General features: G+C 45.1%; 3 protein-coding genes across 5 annotated transcripts; all 3 read left to right on the forward strand.

Moving 5' to 3' along the window:
• Positions 1-534: 534 nt before the first annotated feature.
• LOC134023488 (carcinoembryonic antigen-related cell adhesion molecule 6-like) lies at positions 535-2,855 on the forward strand. Its single transcript, XM_062465648.1, has 5 exons — positions 535-596; positions 803-1,123; positions 1,421-1,696; positions 1,927-2,175; positions 2,512-2,855. Exons 1-5 carry the CDS (start codon positions 551-553, stop codon positions 2,598-2,600), a joined length of 981 nt encoding a protein of 326 aa, XP_062321632.1. The 5' UTR covers positions 535-550; the 3' UTR covers positions 2,601-2,855.
• Positions 2,856-3,815: 960 nt separating this feature from the next.
• On the forward strand, positions 3,816-8,903 carry LOC134023475 (carcinoembryonic antigen-related cell adhesion molecule 5-like). Of its 2 annotated transcripts, XM_062465631.1 has the most exons (12): positions 3,816-3,862; positions 3,978-4,298; positions 4,633-4,908; positions 5,211-5,465; positions 5,700-5,814; positions 6,674-6,702; positions 6,890-7,024; positions 7,319-7,453; positions 7,826-7,908; positions 8,062-8,097; positions 8,448-8,476; positions 8,688-8,903. In XM_062465631.1, the coding sequence occupies exons 1-12, from the start codon at positions 3,817-3,819 to the stop codon at positions 8,689-8,691; spliced, it is 1,464 nt and encodes a 487-aa protein (XP_062321615.1). In that variant the 5' UTR covers position 3,816; the 3' UTR covers positions 8,692-8,903. The 2 variants fall into 2 exon arrangements, with proteins under 2 accessions (XP_062321615.1, XP_062321616.1); XM_062465632.1 differs by lacking the exon at positions 7,319-7,453.
• A 542-nt stretch (positions 8,904-9,445) lies between these two features.
• On the forward strand, positions 9,446-12,268 carry LOC134023496 (uncharacterized). 2 transcript variants are annotated; one of them, XM_062465658.1, is made up of 7 exons: positions 9,446-9,557; positions 9,804-10,151; positions 10,536-10,647; positions 10,973-11,007; positions 11,137-11,186; positions 11,695-11,937; positions 12,127-12,268. In XM_062465658.1, the coding sequence occupies exons 1-6, from the start codon at positions 9,512-9,514 to the stop codon at positions 11,899-11,901; spliced, it is 798 nt and encodes a 265-aa protein (XP_062321642.1). In that variant the 5' UTR covers positions 9,446-9,511; the 3' UTR covers positions 11,902-11,937; positions 12,127-12,268. The 2 variants fall into 2 exon arrangements, with proteins under 2 accessions (XP_062321642.1, XP_062321641.1); XM_062465657.1 differs by having other exon boundaries at positions 11,695-12,251.
• The last annotated feature ends 3,437 nt before the right edge of the window (positions 12,269-15,705 follow it).

Here is a 15,705-nt window from a genome sequence, read left to right on the forward strand (position 1 = left end):
TGAATCGAACCAGCAACCTTCTGATTACTAGCCCGATTCCCTAACCGCTCAGCCACCTGACTCCCATTGTGTAGTGTACTGGATCTATACACTACACATGCTAGATGGTCTACAGTGCCAGCAGGCATGAGTAGGCGTAGCAAAGTCATTGTCACCCGAACTAGGTGACGATGATTGAAATCTTTCATCCTGAATACAAAATAGAATGACCTTTGTCTTATAGAGAAGAGGGAAGTTCCACCAAAGGACCTGAGCTTGTTTTTCATGGGTCTGAGATAGCGCTACACCCCGGCCCTTCGTAACTTTTCAGTCCCTCAAGTTTGCCCCTCAGGCCTTTTAATGTGTGTACACAGCCCTGTCGTAAAACAGAAAAATCAGGTTCCAGGTTGGTGGACCGAGGATGGTCCTTAGAGGGGGCAGTGTGGAGGGGTGAGGGTTGGGGCGAGGCTGAGAGGTCACTTAGGATATAAAAGGAGAGGGACATTCTCAGGTCCTCATCCTCCACCTCAGATAGGCTACTTAAGAAGAAGGAACCAACTCATCGCTCAACATGGACCCCAGGCTACTTGCAACAACGTTACTCCTTTTTACATCAGGTAGGTCTGGCTCAAACTATCTCGTAATCGACACTCTTACACCAGGTTAAACTTGGGCTGTTTTGATTGAATACGCTTTGAAATGTCGGATTTCCTTTTCTGTCTTCACGCGCTGGAAAAGGCAGTCTGAAGCCTCTGTTATAGTGCTGCGTGCCCTTCACAGCTTCTTCTTCAAACGTCCGGTGTGTGTCCCTGCCATCCCTCAGGTGTGTGTACGGGCGAGAATGTGTTACCAGAGGGACCTCTGAGTGGAGCTGTCGGGGGGGCCGTGAGATTCACCACTGTGCTCGCCCCCCCCACCAAACCCTTCATCTCTGTGAGCTGGCGTTTCAAAGGAGCCAGCATCATCACCTCCACCAGCACCGACGTGATCGACCCTTTGTATTCTAAACGGATAACTCTGGAGAGAGCCACTGGATCTCTGGAGCTCCGGGATCTGGGTCCAGGGGACAGTGGGGAGTACAGGGTGACCATCGTACTGGATGGTGCTCAAGATCAGCAGGGAATTAGCACACTCAATGTGTTTGGTAGGTGAGCCATTCTGTCTGACTGTCAATCTAAACTACAACGGCTAACAGGTGCTAACAATAATTGTGTACCATCCATTTGAGATGACTTTGCTTTCTGTATTTACACAGCAATTATTGTGTGCATACACTGTCTACTGTATACATAATATAATACAAAACAAAATATAAAAGAGTTTAATACAGTAAGGACTAACAGTATATTTATTCTTATGTTGCATTCAAATTCTTGCAATTGGTACATTTGAAGCACCTTTATTATCACCAGTGTGATTAAAACCACACCAATGTTCACAGAGAGAATCTCTGGCGCCGTCATCAAAAGCCCCCCTGGCGCCCTGTTAGCGGGTAGAGACTCCACCAACCTGACCTGTGCTGCTGCTGGCTCCATCAGCACCAGAGAGTGGATGAAGGACGGTGGGCCTCTCTCTCCCAGCGAGAGAGTCATCTTCTCTGGGGACAACAGCACAGTCTCTATAAGTCCTGTGAGAAGCACCGACAATGGAGAGTACTTATGTCGGCTCAGCAACCCCATCAGTGCCATAACCGCTTCCCAGCACCTGACTGTGAACTGTGCGTACTGTGGACTGTTTCACAACTTTGCCGTCAAACCATGAAAACAGCGATTAAGGCTATTTTAGTTACACCTAAAGACACATTACATTTCCATGCAATGAGTTTCCAAAATCTTCTGAATCCTTCAGAACAGTTTATAATTAAACTCTGTCTGTCATTCTCTATTGGGGAGAATGAGAAAAATGCAGACTTTTTTCTCTTTAATGACGTATTGTGTTGTGTTTCAGTTGGCCCTCAGAACGTGTCCATAGAGGGAAAGTCGCCCGCCTTCGCCGGTCAGAAGGTGACTCTGAGCTGTTTCGCTTTCTCGGTTCCTCCCGCTATCTTCACCTGGAGGTTCAACGGCAACGAGACTGACGTCAACGACACCATGTATATCATAGACAAGATAGAGGACACGCACACCGGAAATTACACTTGCATGGCCAGCAACTACGTCACCGGGCTAAATGACTCAGCTATCCTCAGTCTGAGAGGTGAGTGGACAGCTAACGACATATTTGTAAGGATGTAGACAAAACGTATCGGTATTCATCGTGTAGTATTTCATCTTCATTTGTAACTTGGAACAAAGCAACTCGAGAAACATGACTTTTGTTTGTTGTTCTTTTAACTGTTGGGCTGTCTCAGACCCCCCACATTGCGAAGGTTAAAAGAAAATTATTTTTATTTGTTTTTGTATTGGGCAAAATTTGGTAAACACGACGATGGTTCGTTATGAACCTTTGGGTCATGTGACCCGAAGGCAGCACAAGGATTCGTTTTCTAGAGTGAGTAGACCCCGTGTGTCAATGTGTCTTTTCCCTCCACAGTCTACAATGCTGCCCCCTCCTGGTCATTTGGTGTAAGGGTGACCAGGGCTCTGCTAGTTGTAGGTCTCCTGTCGGTGTCCAGCCTATGAAGGAGAAGAGGACGATATGGGGACAGGCAAGACATCTTTGGGGGGATTTGAACCACGACAGTTCTTTATTGTCATAAAAAGGGTGCGGTCTTAATAGACATTCCTGAACATGAAGTTTAATCAAGAAATACATACAGTAACAGTTTCTCTGTAAATACAATGTAGGCAGTGAATATAACCTAAATGTAACATGTTGCTGTGATGTAAAGTGATTTGATGTGTATTTTAATGCAAATGAAATGACATGTTTGTAACATCAATAATAAACCAAGTATAGTCCTAAAGATTCCTGATCAACAAGTATCATAAAGTATTCTCCTTATCTCATTGCAGTTATACGACTGTGGAACTACATTTACATTTACATTTAGTCATTTAGCAGACGCTCTTATCCAGAGCGACTTACAGTAAGTACAGGGACATTCCCCCGAGGCAAGTAGGGTGAAGTGCCTTGCCAAAGGACACAACGTCAGTTTGCACGGCCGGGAATCGAACTGGCAACCTTCAGATTACTAGCCCGATTCCCTCACCGCTCAGCCACCTGACTCCCTAATACTCAATACTCCCTAATACTCAATATATGTGTAAAAAGGCCTGGACTGGTTATCTGGCATTCCGGGAAAATTCCCAGTGGGCCGACATGATATGATATTTTTTCTTTTTTTATAAACTTAAAATTGGCCAACGACCGTCCCATAAAGCAGGGACAGCGGCCCATTGGTTCATTTTCCATACTGACACTGGGCTGGCCCTATCACATCTCTTGACAGGCTCCACCCCTCCCCCTCTGTTTCTTGTGTCAGGCCGGCCCACCGGCTCAGAGTCCGACCGATTGTGGTGGGCCAGTATGAGCGAAAATGCCAGGGCCATTTTTTGGTCCCAGTCCAGCCCTGTGTGTAAATATAACTTATAACCAAATTAGTTGATTTAACTTTAGCCAATCTCTATTACGTGAAGAAAGGAATTCAGATTCAGAATAATCAGATGTTGCTCAAGTTCAGCCACATTCACGATCCGCATTACAATCTATTTTTCCCCCTCATAAACTTCGAGTATAACAGTCAGCAAAGGACATTTATCACTGTTTATTACTGAATGCCAATCCAAAGTTCACTGTATCTTACGGTAAAAAGAAAAACTTCCTGATTTCTTTGCCCTACCTAGTATAGTTCATGCTCAATTAGACAGAACCAGACAGTAGACAGTTCCAGAAACCATGAAAGCTGCAACATCCATTGCTCTTGCCTTGTCCTTACTCACAGGTAAACATTTGGTACTTTATCAGGTATTTTATCACACCCGAACTCCAGAATAATGCGTTTTCTTCCATCCATGGGTTGGATTGTTTAATAATGCCTATACGTTTGTCTTCTCCAGGACTGTGTGTTGGAGTAGGAGTGTTATCATACCGCACAGATGCATTAATTGGAGGGAACGTGATTTTCAATACAAACCTTGATCCAACAGACAATCCTTATACGAAAATAGCCTGGACTGTTAATGGTAGAGATATAATCGTCTTAACCTCTGCTTCAAACGTGACGGAACCAGGTTATAAAGACAGGATCTCTCTGGACACATCCACTGGATCCCTAGAGCTCACAGGTCTAACTTTAGGAGACAGAGGGAACTATTCGGTGGAGTTCAGTATTTCAGCAGAAGTCATTTTAAATGGATCCACTGAATTGGTTTTGCATGGTGAGATATGTTAAAAAATATTACATTGAAAAGCTGCACTCACAAATGAGTTATTGTACTGTGGAAATTGTACATTTCCTACCCGCTCAGGTGGCTGAGCGGTTAGGGAATCGGGCTAGTTATGTGAAGGTTTCTGGTTCGATTCCCGGCCATGCAAAATGATGTGTCCTTGGGCAAGACACTTCACCCTACTTGCCTCGGGGGAATGTCCCTGTGCTTACTGTAAGTCGCTCTGGATAAGAGCGTCTGCTAAATGTAAATGTACCCATCGTTTGAGATACAGCACATTCGAAATTGCTGCATCATTCCCGCAGTGTGTTCCATTCCCTCACAGAGGTGATCGTTAATGCTACCATCAAAAAACCCCTGGCTACCTTGGTAGAAGATAAAGACTCCACCAACCTGACCTGTGCTGCTGCTGGCTCCATCAGCACCAGAGAGTGGATGAAGGATGGTGTGCCTCTCTCTCTCAGTGACAGAGTCAGCCTCTCTGGGGACAACAGCACAGTCGGTATAAGTCCTGTGAACAGAACCGACAATGCTGTTTACCTGTGTCGGCTCAGCAACCCTGTCAGCTCTGCCAGTGTCTCCTATAACCTCGTGGTAAACTGTGAGTAAAGTACAAGAAGACTTTGTTTATTAGAGTTTATTAGACTTATATGTTAGTTTTCTTTATAATGTTCTGTTTGTCTGTTTTGTTCAATCCTATGTCTTTGTATTTTACTGTTGTCTTGTTTTTCTTGTCCTCACACTTGTAAAGCAACTTTGGGTATTTAGAAAAGCGCTATAAAAAATGAATTATTATTATTAAGAAACCAACTGATTTCCATGAATTGCCTGAATCTGTGCTACAGTTTATCACAATGCAGAGTGATGCTCCACTTAGATGTTCTGTTCTCCCTGTGTTGTCAGTCGGACCAGAGCTCAAGACCATACTGGCACCAGAGATAGCTGAGGTTGGCACCACCACTCTCCTATACTGCTACGTCAGGTCGGTGCCACCTGCCAAACTCACCTGGCTGTTCAAAGGGGTAGAAACAGGCGTCCATGAAAACGTTTACGTCATTGATGAGAGCAGTCACAGTGACAGTGGGGACTACACCTGCACTGCCTCTAATGACCTGACCGGCCGCACTCAGAGTTTGACCCACACTCTGACAATAGGAGGTAGTTTGGAAGCTTGCCTTTTCTTATCACAACCACACCCGAAATAGCCGGACTACTGCTATCTGAGTTATGCATCTTATAAATACTGTTGGCTAAAGACTTAGCTTGATCAAGTTTGTGTTTGTGTGTTTTTGCATGTGCTTGTGTGTGTTTCTGTTTATGCGTGTGTTTGTGCGTTGGTGTGTGCGTCTGTGTGTGTGCATTGGTGTGTGCGTCTGTGTGTGTGTGTTACAGATAGGCCCTCCAGCCCAGCGTTGAGCCCAGGAGCAGCAGCAGGCATAGCTGTAGCTGTGACGCTGGTTGTGGTGGCCTTAGTTGTGGGCCTCTACTGTGGCCTGACCTACCATCTGTAAGTCTACACTTACGCTCATCGCGTTAGCTTACTTTGTTTGGGACGTGATTGTTTTATCAAACCAAAATTAAGTTAGAATGATCTGTGGTTTGGGAAGAGAAGACACACCTTGCTGTCACAGCGTGAGTGCCAGGGCCTGGACCCAAACACAAGGAGACAGAGGCAGGAACTCAAGAACAAAGAGGGAGTCAGGTGGCTGAGCGGTTAGGGAATCGGGCTAGTAATCTGAAGGTTGCTAGTTCGTTTCCCGGCCGTGCCAAATGACGTTGTGTCCAATGCACTTCCCCCTACTTGCCTCGGGGGAATGTCCCTGTACTTACTGTAAGTCGCTCTGGATAAGAGCGTCTGCTAAATGACTAAATGTAAATGTAAAGACTTTACTTTCAAAACAGGAACGCGTCAGGGATACACACAAACTTCGATAACGACCCATAAGGACTGGCAAAGGGAGCAACCAAATGTGCAGGGCAGGGTGATCACACATGGACAACAGCTGGGTGATCACACATGGACAACAGCTGGGTGATCACACATGGACAACAGCTGGGTGATCACACATGGACAACAGCTGGGTGATCACACATGGACAACAGCTGGGTGATCACACATGGACAACAGCTGGGTGATCACACATGGACAACAGCTGGGTGATAGGGACTAGAGCCAGGAGGTGCAGGGAGCCAGGAGAGAGAGAAACTAGACCAGAACATGAATACACACCCAGAGAAACAGACAGAAAACACTAGGGCAGGGAAAATCTTACATTTAACATTCAAGTACTGCAGCACTAAGATTGTCAGCTTGACAGTGTGGCTTGGTGTATTGATGAGGTAATCATACTCTTTATGTTGTTCAGGAACTCGACTAAAGGCTCCTTAGGCGCAGGTAAGATCTGGCTCTGTGTGTCTCCTTATATGAGAGCAAGATGACTGTAATAACAGAGTTGTCTGCTCTCTTATTGATGATGTATGAAACTAAAGAGGCAAAGCTGTGACTGCAGGTGTTTGTGAGAGTTCACATCTCTCAGTAGGTACTGGGTATATTTACTCTCCCTGTCTTTGATCCTCCGCAGGTAGAGAGACAGAGAGGAAACACACCCAGCAGAACCAAGCCAGCCATGACAGAGGGCATCTTAACCTTCAGTTCAGGTCACATGAACCCAAAATCAAAACCAGCAGAGATCCCCAAGAGATGATGAGGACCCCAGGTGAGACTTGTAGTATCCCACGTCACCCCTTACAGATCGATAGTGTAGGAGTTTTGTTCAGAAGGATTTAGATCAAAAATAGAGTATGCAGATGGAATATCTTTCAAAGTCAAAGTGGCTTTACGTGTCTCCTTATATGAGAACAAGATGACTTTAATAACAGAGTTGTCTGCTCTCTTATTGATGATGTATGAAACTAAAGAGGCAAAGCTGTGACTGCAGGTGTTTGTGAGAGTTCACTTCTCTCAGTAGGTACTGGGTATATTTTCTCTCTCTGTCTTTGATTCTCCACAGGTAGAGAAACAGAGATGAACCACACCCAGCAGAACCAAGCCAGCCATGACAGAGGGCATCTTAACCTTCAGTTCAGGTCACATGAACCCAAAATCAAAACTAGCAGAGATCCCCAAGAGACGATGAGGACCCCAGGTGAGACTTGTAGTATCCCACCATATATTATAGATAGATAGATTAGAGATGGGTAAGAGATAGCTATAGAGTACCCCAGGCAAGACTTGTAGAGGATGAGGATTAAAAGAGCACATCCAGCAGGCAACATCAACAAACAAGTCCTCGTCAAACCACCGTGCTGGTGCTGGAAAATGTGCACTTTCGTTTGTTTGTGGGAGGAGCTATACAGCTGTTTCAGGAGCTTCCAAAAATGTATGTCATATCCTGCCAGAGCTGTGCATCTTGTCCACATCTGAAGATGTAACACCATCATACTGCTGATACTTCAACGTACAGTAATGTTTGCGGTTTTTACGTGAATCACAGAGACATCACCCCTTTTACACACAGTTTCTGGAGACCGTGATTGGATCTATCAAAACGTTTCACGTCTGACAACAAGAGTTGTAGAAGCTCCTCCTCTCCCCCCTAGAGTGAGTTCTACTGTCACCTCCTGCATCCTGATTGTGTGATAAATAACAATCACTGCCTCAAATATAATACAATTACACATATCATTTTTCCTACAGCAACACACTTGATCAGTCATCTTATTTTTTACTGAGATGTTACATTTTTACCCACAGACCCAGATACCCCGAGGCAGAACACGACCAGATTTGGTGAGTCATGATGTCATTACTGTTCACAAGGTTCTGTGACATGTAGTGTGTTATTTGAATGACGTGAGCACGGAATAAATATTACTACAGTGGTACAACAGTGTAACAACTGTTTAATAAAAGTGAAACAACAGTACTTGCATTTGGCAATAATGCTTAACTGGATCCAAAGTCTTGGGAAGATGAACTGCAGTAAAGAATAACACATCCCCTCCCAGTGTGGTTACTGTACATATCTCTGCCCAGTTGTCCTCAATCTCGCCCACATATTTTCGCTATATTACTAAGATGACTCACAAGAACTGACTCAAACTCTTGTTTCCATCTTTATGGTCTCACGTCCTCACCAGGAGTCTGAATATGAGACTAAGATTTCCAGGTAGGTTACCAGATTTCTCTCGCATAGCAACAGAGATAACTCTGATATACCGGAATGAACCTGGAGACTGAATTACTGTAACTAGTTCCTGTACTGCATACTGCCCTTGCACCCCTCACCCTCTTCACCTCTCTCTCTCTCTCTCTCTCTCTCTCTCTCTCTCTCTCTCTCTCTCTCTCTCTCTCTCTCTCTCTCTCGCTCGCTCTCCCAGTTAATACCAGTCCGGCGTGTTCCCACCCCATCCTCACGGTTGGTTCTGGACAGCACCCATGGTTCTGGTCGCCTGAGTCACCTCTTCTCTCTAATAGGGGGTTTGAATGCTTTCGGATGCTGTCTTCTCAAGTCGGTCATCAATAATGCATAAAGACCATTTAAATTATATTTAATAATAAAACAATATCATGCTTTTTGAAAACTATACATTACTTTCAACAACATTTGATAATAAACTATTATTACATGTATTGGCAAATGTTGTAGCTATATTGTGTATTTTATATGAATAAAACATTTCAATAATGTATCCTAATGAGATATTTTTACTTTGAAGTATTATGGACTTGACCAGAGGTGCTCATTGTGGCTGGTTAAGAACAAGTGTGTGTAGACTGGTACTGTGAAAAAGTAAATGTTGAGACGCTCAAAATGTGCAGGGCAGCGCTGTGACTAGGTGTCCACTATTCAACACCTACTGTACTGGGCTCTTCTGTGGGCCCATGTGATTATAAACTGTGGAGTACAGTAAGACAGAGCAGACTACTGGTGGCGCCTGTGGTCTGCTGTAGTAGACAGAATGAGCGTGAGAATCATTGTGAAATTCATGACATGCAATGTGTGCGAGGCTGCATACTTTTTTGATCACAAACACGTGTGTTAAAATTTTACAGAATAGGGGAACTTTAACTTCCTCAACCCATTTGAGGAACTCCTGTTTATTCAGCACATTGTATATCTTCAGTTGATGGAAAGATTGAACTCTTCCAGTATAAAATATTATGTGTTCCTAATTATTCAACGTTCGTGAACACAGCATAGATGGATCGCTTGTTCCAAATATTGATGCTGTCTTGTTTCTACTCAGGTAAGATTCATTGTTTGGTATCTTTAATTGCTTTTTAAAAGTTGGCTACTTTAACAACATCTTGGCAATACAGGACAATACACATTGTGAAATGTCTGCCCTGAAATACCAATGTGTTTCCTAGTATTTTCGAAGACTGTTGCATTGTGCTTCGTTTGTGTAATTTAAAAAATAATATTTAGAAATTAATCATCTCCCCTGCAATGTTTGCAATTAAAAAAAAATCTGTCTCTCCCCTCCCTCCAGTGCTGGAGGCCCAGAAAGTCCTGGTTGACCCCCAGGTGACAGGATATCAGGGTCATGACGTCATTCTGCCATGTACCTTCCAGGGTAGTTCTAATATTACCATGGGACAGTGGACACTAGGCCCAACCAAAGAGAAGGGCACATCTCTGGGTGTCTTACACCCTCAACAAGGACTTCACATTCCTCCATCAGTCTTGACAGGGAGGGTGAATTTCACTGAGAATTTGACGAAGGCATTTTCCATGACTATAAGGGATGTGAGGAAGTCTGATGAGGGAAGGTACACCTGCGAAATGACTGTATTCCCAAGTGGCTCCTTTAAAGAAACATCCTACCTCACTGTACAGGGTAAGCGAATACTTCCATACTATCACAGTACTACTACTAATAGTGCTAGTACTATTGTAACTACAACGCTACAAGTACTTGGGGTCAGATGGCTTAGTGGTTAGGGAGTTGGGCTATTAATCAGAAGGTTGTTGGTTCGATTCTCGGTCGTGCAAAATTACGTTGTGTCCTTGGGCAAGGCTCTTCGCCCTACTTGCCTCGGGGAGAATGTCCCTGTACTTACTGTAAGTCGCTCTGGATAAGAGCGTCTGCTAAATGTAAATGTAAATGTAGATTTACCCCAGACTTATTCTGTGTAAGTGGACAGCAGCACTCTTGCTTCCTGAGGTGAAGTCAGTCCTGCCTGTCACTGATCAGTGAGTGACAGTTGTTCTCTGTTCTCAGCCCAGCCTCAGGCCACACCTCTATCTGGTGTCATCGCTGGCATCGTGCTCGCCGTCCTCCTGGTGATGGTTGTCATGGCAGCCTCAGTGTACCTCTTCATCAACAGGAAGATGTATGTGTGTGTGTACTGGGCTCCACTTTCACCAAACTTTGCGACATGATAATCACTGGCAGTTTGACTGTTAGACTCTCTACACAATCAACACATATTATCACAGAATTCCATGTGTTCTTTGTATATATCTAAATATTTGTTATTTAGTAGATAGGTAGGTGATAAATACTAATTTAGTTGAGAATTTAAAAAGTCTACTCCAAGAGAGGTAGCATATTCCATGCCAAGATGGCTTTGTCAAGATGTGGAATAATAAGTTAATTCTTCCCCCTCTCTGCCTCTGTTTCTCTTCCACTTTCTCTCACGTTCTCATTCTCTATAGGCAAAATACTTTAGTATCACATACGGTCATAACTGGTGAGCAGTTCCTTTTTCAAAACACACATGTTGTTGTTCTTCACAGTGAATGTGTATTAAGACACCACAGACCATGTGTGGGACGTGTGTGTGTTCTAACTGAGGCTTGTGTGTCTGGTTGTGTTTCAGACACCAGAGGACCACCTGGCACAGCTACACATGTGATTGGAGGAGAAGAGGTCAGCTGATTCAGTTTATATTAAGATTTGGATGAGGAAGAGGGAACTCATGAGGAGATCTGTTATGAGTTTGTGGCTTAATTTGCTTGAAAAACAGGGATCTGAGAGAAAGGCTTCAGTCGTTCTCTGTTCTGTGGTTTTCCTCCAAACTATCTCTTCTCCCTCTCTGCCTCCCTTGCCTTAACCCCTTCCTTTCATATACCTCCATCTCCTCCTCTCTCTTCACCACTCTCTCCCTCTTCTTCTCCTCGCCCTCCCCTATCTCTCTCTCTCTCCCTCTTTTTCTCCTTCCCCTCCCCCCCCCCCCCTCTCTCTCTCTCTCTCTCTCTCTCTCTCTCTCTCTCTCTCTCTCTCTCTCTCTCTCTCTCTCTCCCTCTTTTTCTCCTTCCCCCTCCCCTATCTCTCTCTCTCTCCTCCCCCTCCCCTTCTCCCTCTCCTCCCCCTCCCTCTCCCCCTCTCCCTCTCCTCCCCCTCTCTCCCTCTCCTCCCCCTCTCTCTCTCCCTCCAGGACCTGGTCTACTCTGACGTCACTGTGTTCAAGTCCCCCGGGACCAGAGGTGACATATCGTCCATAAAACCCCCAGATGCCACGAACCCCGATGATACCCTCTACTCCCAGGTGTCCGTGAGGTCTCAGCGCCCCGTCCTCCCGGACGACGCAGCAACATACTCCCAGGTGATGAAGAAGCGGACATGTGAGACTTCTCCCTTGTAGTGTTGCTTTTGTGAACAAAAATGATGACTACATATCGTCGTCAGGGGAGTCAGATGGCTGAGCGGTTAGGGAGTCGGGCTAGTAATCTGAAGGTTACCGATTCCCGGTTGTGCCAAATGACGTTGTGTCCTTGGGCAAGGCACTTCGCCCTACTTGCCTCTGGGAGAATGTCCCTGTACTTACTGTAAGTCGCTCTGGATAAGAGCGTCTGCTAAATGACTAAATGTCGTCAACGAACCTTCATCACGTGACGAAAACGAGACGAGTCGCACCGTAAATGTTGGTCATGTGACGGTGACTGTAGTTAAATGTATAATGCAATATTGTTGACGAATAAAAACAAGACTAAATGTGGTTTACAAAATAAAAACTACGCTAAAATGTCTCTTTATTTTCTAAATGTCTATGTTATTTTGTCTCGTTTAGTCGCGTTATTATAAGCGTCTTCCGTGTCTGGAATGGAGGTATTCTTGAGTCTATAATGGAGGGGCCAGAGTGGGACCCATTTTCAGCCCGGGAGTGTAATGGCCAAAACCAGCCCATCCCCACCAGGGACCGAGGCATACGGTGTAAACATTCGGGGCTTAACCCCAACCTAGGACCTAGTCAAGGTTTTGATGACCAGTAGTGCATATGTTTTTATCTTTGTACACAGTGGCGTGTGACTTGTCTGAGACGATTCTAGTCTCTTGAGACAATTTCCTTTTCCTCAGACAGTCTTCCTTGTTTCCTTATCCATGGACTTTATCACCATCAGTGAACTGTACAATTTCAGAAAGAAAAGGAATATCGCCAACTTTTTCTGTTCCCTCCAACCCACTGGCACATGAAGTATCTTTTATCTGTCATACGTGTGCCTGTCACACACGTGGTCTGACTGCAAATGAGGAGGATGAGAGAATCAAGGTGAATAGACAGAAAACCAGACAGACAAACATCGCCTCAGACAAACAGCACTTGTTAATAAGAGTCCAATAATAAAAGGACACACTTGAAAACACACAGCAACACACTTGAACACACACAGCAACACACTTGAAAACACACAGCAACACACTTGAACACACACAGCAACACACTTGAACACACACAGCAACACACTTGAACACACACACAGCAACACACTTGAACACACACAGCCACACACTTGAAAACACACAGCAACACACTTGAACACACACAGCCACACACTTGAAAACACACAGCAACAGACGAGACACCAGCAAATTGCAGTTTGAATATTTCTTTTTATTCCAAAGGAGTTTTTGAGTGTGTCTATAGGTTTGAACACCAAGTGGTCGCTATGGAGACTATGGGCCCTTCCCCCCCCCCAATACATTGCCTCTGTCCCTTCCCTCTTCAAAGAACAGCAGCATCCCTGTAGACCATTAGTCTTCCATAGGAACAATAATAATAACAAGAATTTTTATCATAATAATATTCATCATTGTTGTTTTAATAATCCATTTAGCACTAGTAGAGAAATATGAAAAACTAACAAATAGAGAACAAAAGCTTGGTTTGTTTTGTGGTGACCACGCCCCTTATGACCCCCCTTACCCACGTGACCCCCCCCCCCCCCCCCCGCCCCACTGCACCCCTCAAATTTTAAATGCTCTTCACCTCAATACTCTCCCTTTCCTTGCTTCCTTTCCTCCATCCCTATGACAACGGGGAGCACTGGTGGATGGTTGCAGTGTTACACATCGCGTCACCTTCATCTGTCACATGTTGTCATACTGTGTAACACATGCAGCAAAAGAGACGAGGAAAGGAGGGGTTTTTAAGACTATTGAGACACAAACCGGCCGATACACTGACTGGACTAGCAGAGTACAGATACACCACTCGAGGGTTTCCACAGACTCAAGCAGACTTGTGTCAGAGTAACCTTTGAAAGAGATCAATCGGCCTCATTCTCACTTAAGATTGTCCTTCAACGTTATTTTGTGTTGAAATTGAGCAATGTTTTTGTGTGTGTGTGTACGTGTGTGTGTACGTGTCAGCCATTCTGTGTCAGCAGAAGTCATGTCAGGCTGTAAACAGGGTTTAATGTTCAGAGCATCTCTGAATCAAATTCAAACAGAGCTGACGCTCCACCCTTCTCTGTATGAACGAGAATCCCATGTTTTCACCCCAATCCCTTCCTATCAGCACCCACTGTGACACACCAGCTTTCAGACCCTGAATAAGCTCCCAGTCATTTAGACGGCTAATGGGCTCGTCTAACGCGAGGCTTTCAAACTGTGGTGACAGGCCCTTTCTGGTGGCGTGTGTAGCTCTGGCAGGAACCTCTTAGTTGGGGAAGGAAAGAAAGAGAGAGGAGGGAGAGAGGAGGGAGAGAGAGGAGGGAGAGAGAGAGGAGGAGAGAGAGGAGGGAGAGAGAGGAGGGAGAGAGAGAGGAGAGAGAGGAGGGAGAGAGGAGGGAGAGAGAGAGGAGAGAGAGGAGGGAGAGAGGAGGGAGAGAGAGAGGAGAGAGAGGAGGGAGAGAGAGAGGAGAGAGAGGAGGGAGAGAGGAGGGAGAGAGAGAGGAGAGAGAGGAGGGAGAGAGAGAGAGAGAGAGAGAGAGAGAGAGAGGAGGGAGAGAGAGAGGAGAGAGAGGAGGGAGAGAGAGAGAGGGGAGAGAGGAGGGAGAGAGAGGAGAGAGAGGAGGGAGAGAGAGAGGAGAGACAGGAGGGAGAGAGAGAGGAGAGAGAGGAGGGAGAGAGAGAGAGAGATAGATAGAAGCCATGGCGTCTGTCTCCTGGCAGAGAAACAAGATCTACAGTAGCAAGATGCCTAAAATTACCAGATCAGGAGAGATCTAATTATGGAAGTAGTTCAATTATGGATTTGTAATTCTGATACTGTTTATCACTCAACTCACTCTCCACCTCTCTGTCTCTCTCTCTCTCTCTCTCTCTCTCTCTCTTTCTCTCTCTCTCTCTCCTGTGCTAACGGGTAAAAAATAGGATGAGCTCGGTGTTGGCAAGGATGACGAGAAACATATTTTACATTTTAAAGCCTAGATCTGTAGTTTGACTATCACAGACTCCGTGAGCAGTACTGTCATCGGGTTCCACTCGCATTCCGCAATGTAGGGCATCTCTTCATGGTACACACACACCTACACACACGCAACCGCTCATTCATACGTACACCTCTGACTTCCTTCAGTATTGCACATCCTGTCCACTTTGAGACCTTTCAACTTCATGCTAACTCCAGCTACGGGGTGCAGGTAGGGCCACAAAACCTTCGTCCATACTGTTAATCCCAGACAGGTTTCTCTAGTGTGTCATAATTCACCATATTTGCCACAAATAGTCTTTATTTTTCTGTAACTCCCACTTAGAACAATGGTAACAAAACAATAGAGACAACCAAAAAACAACAGTAAAATCATTGAATTCTTTCAAGTCTATTTTTTTTTAAGTCGTCTTTCGACGTTGTTGTTTTCATGTCACATAATGGCCTCCGCGAGGGCTGTGTGCCCGTGGCTGGAGAGCTGGAAAATATCCTTCAGAACCATAAATATCAGTTCCTTGACAGTCAACACCCAGGTGGATATCAGAGAGGAGAGGAAGTGAGAGTGAAGTCGGAGAGAGGAACCAACGTGTACAAATAGAAAGTAGTTTCTTTGAGCCTCTGTGCTCTGGTGTCGTCAGGTCAGGGGGGGTTCAAAGTATGGAAGCCATCTTGCACAAAAACACCGACATAGCCAGCTAGCTAGATAACCAAGATGGAGACCCGGACTGGGCTGACCGGGAGTCTAAGTGATGTCCGGAAGAGTTTGCTTTCCTTCATTCTCTTTCCTATATCCTC

This window comes from Osmerus eperlanus, chromosome 7 (genome assembly GCF_963692335.1).
Source record: "Osmerus eperlanus chromosome 7, fOsmEpe2.1, whole genome shotgun sequence".
Classification (NCBI taxonomy): Eukaryota; Metazoa; Chordata; class Actinopteri; order Osmeriformes; family Osmeridae; genus Osmerus; species Osmerus eperlanus.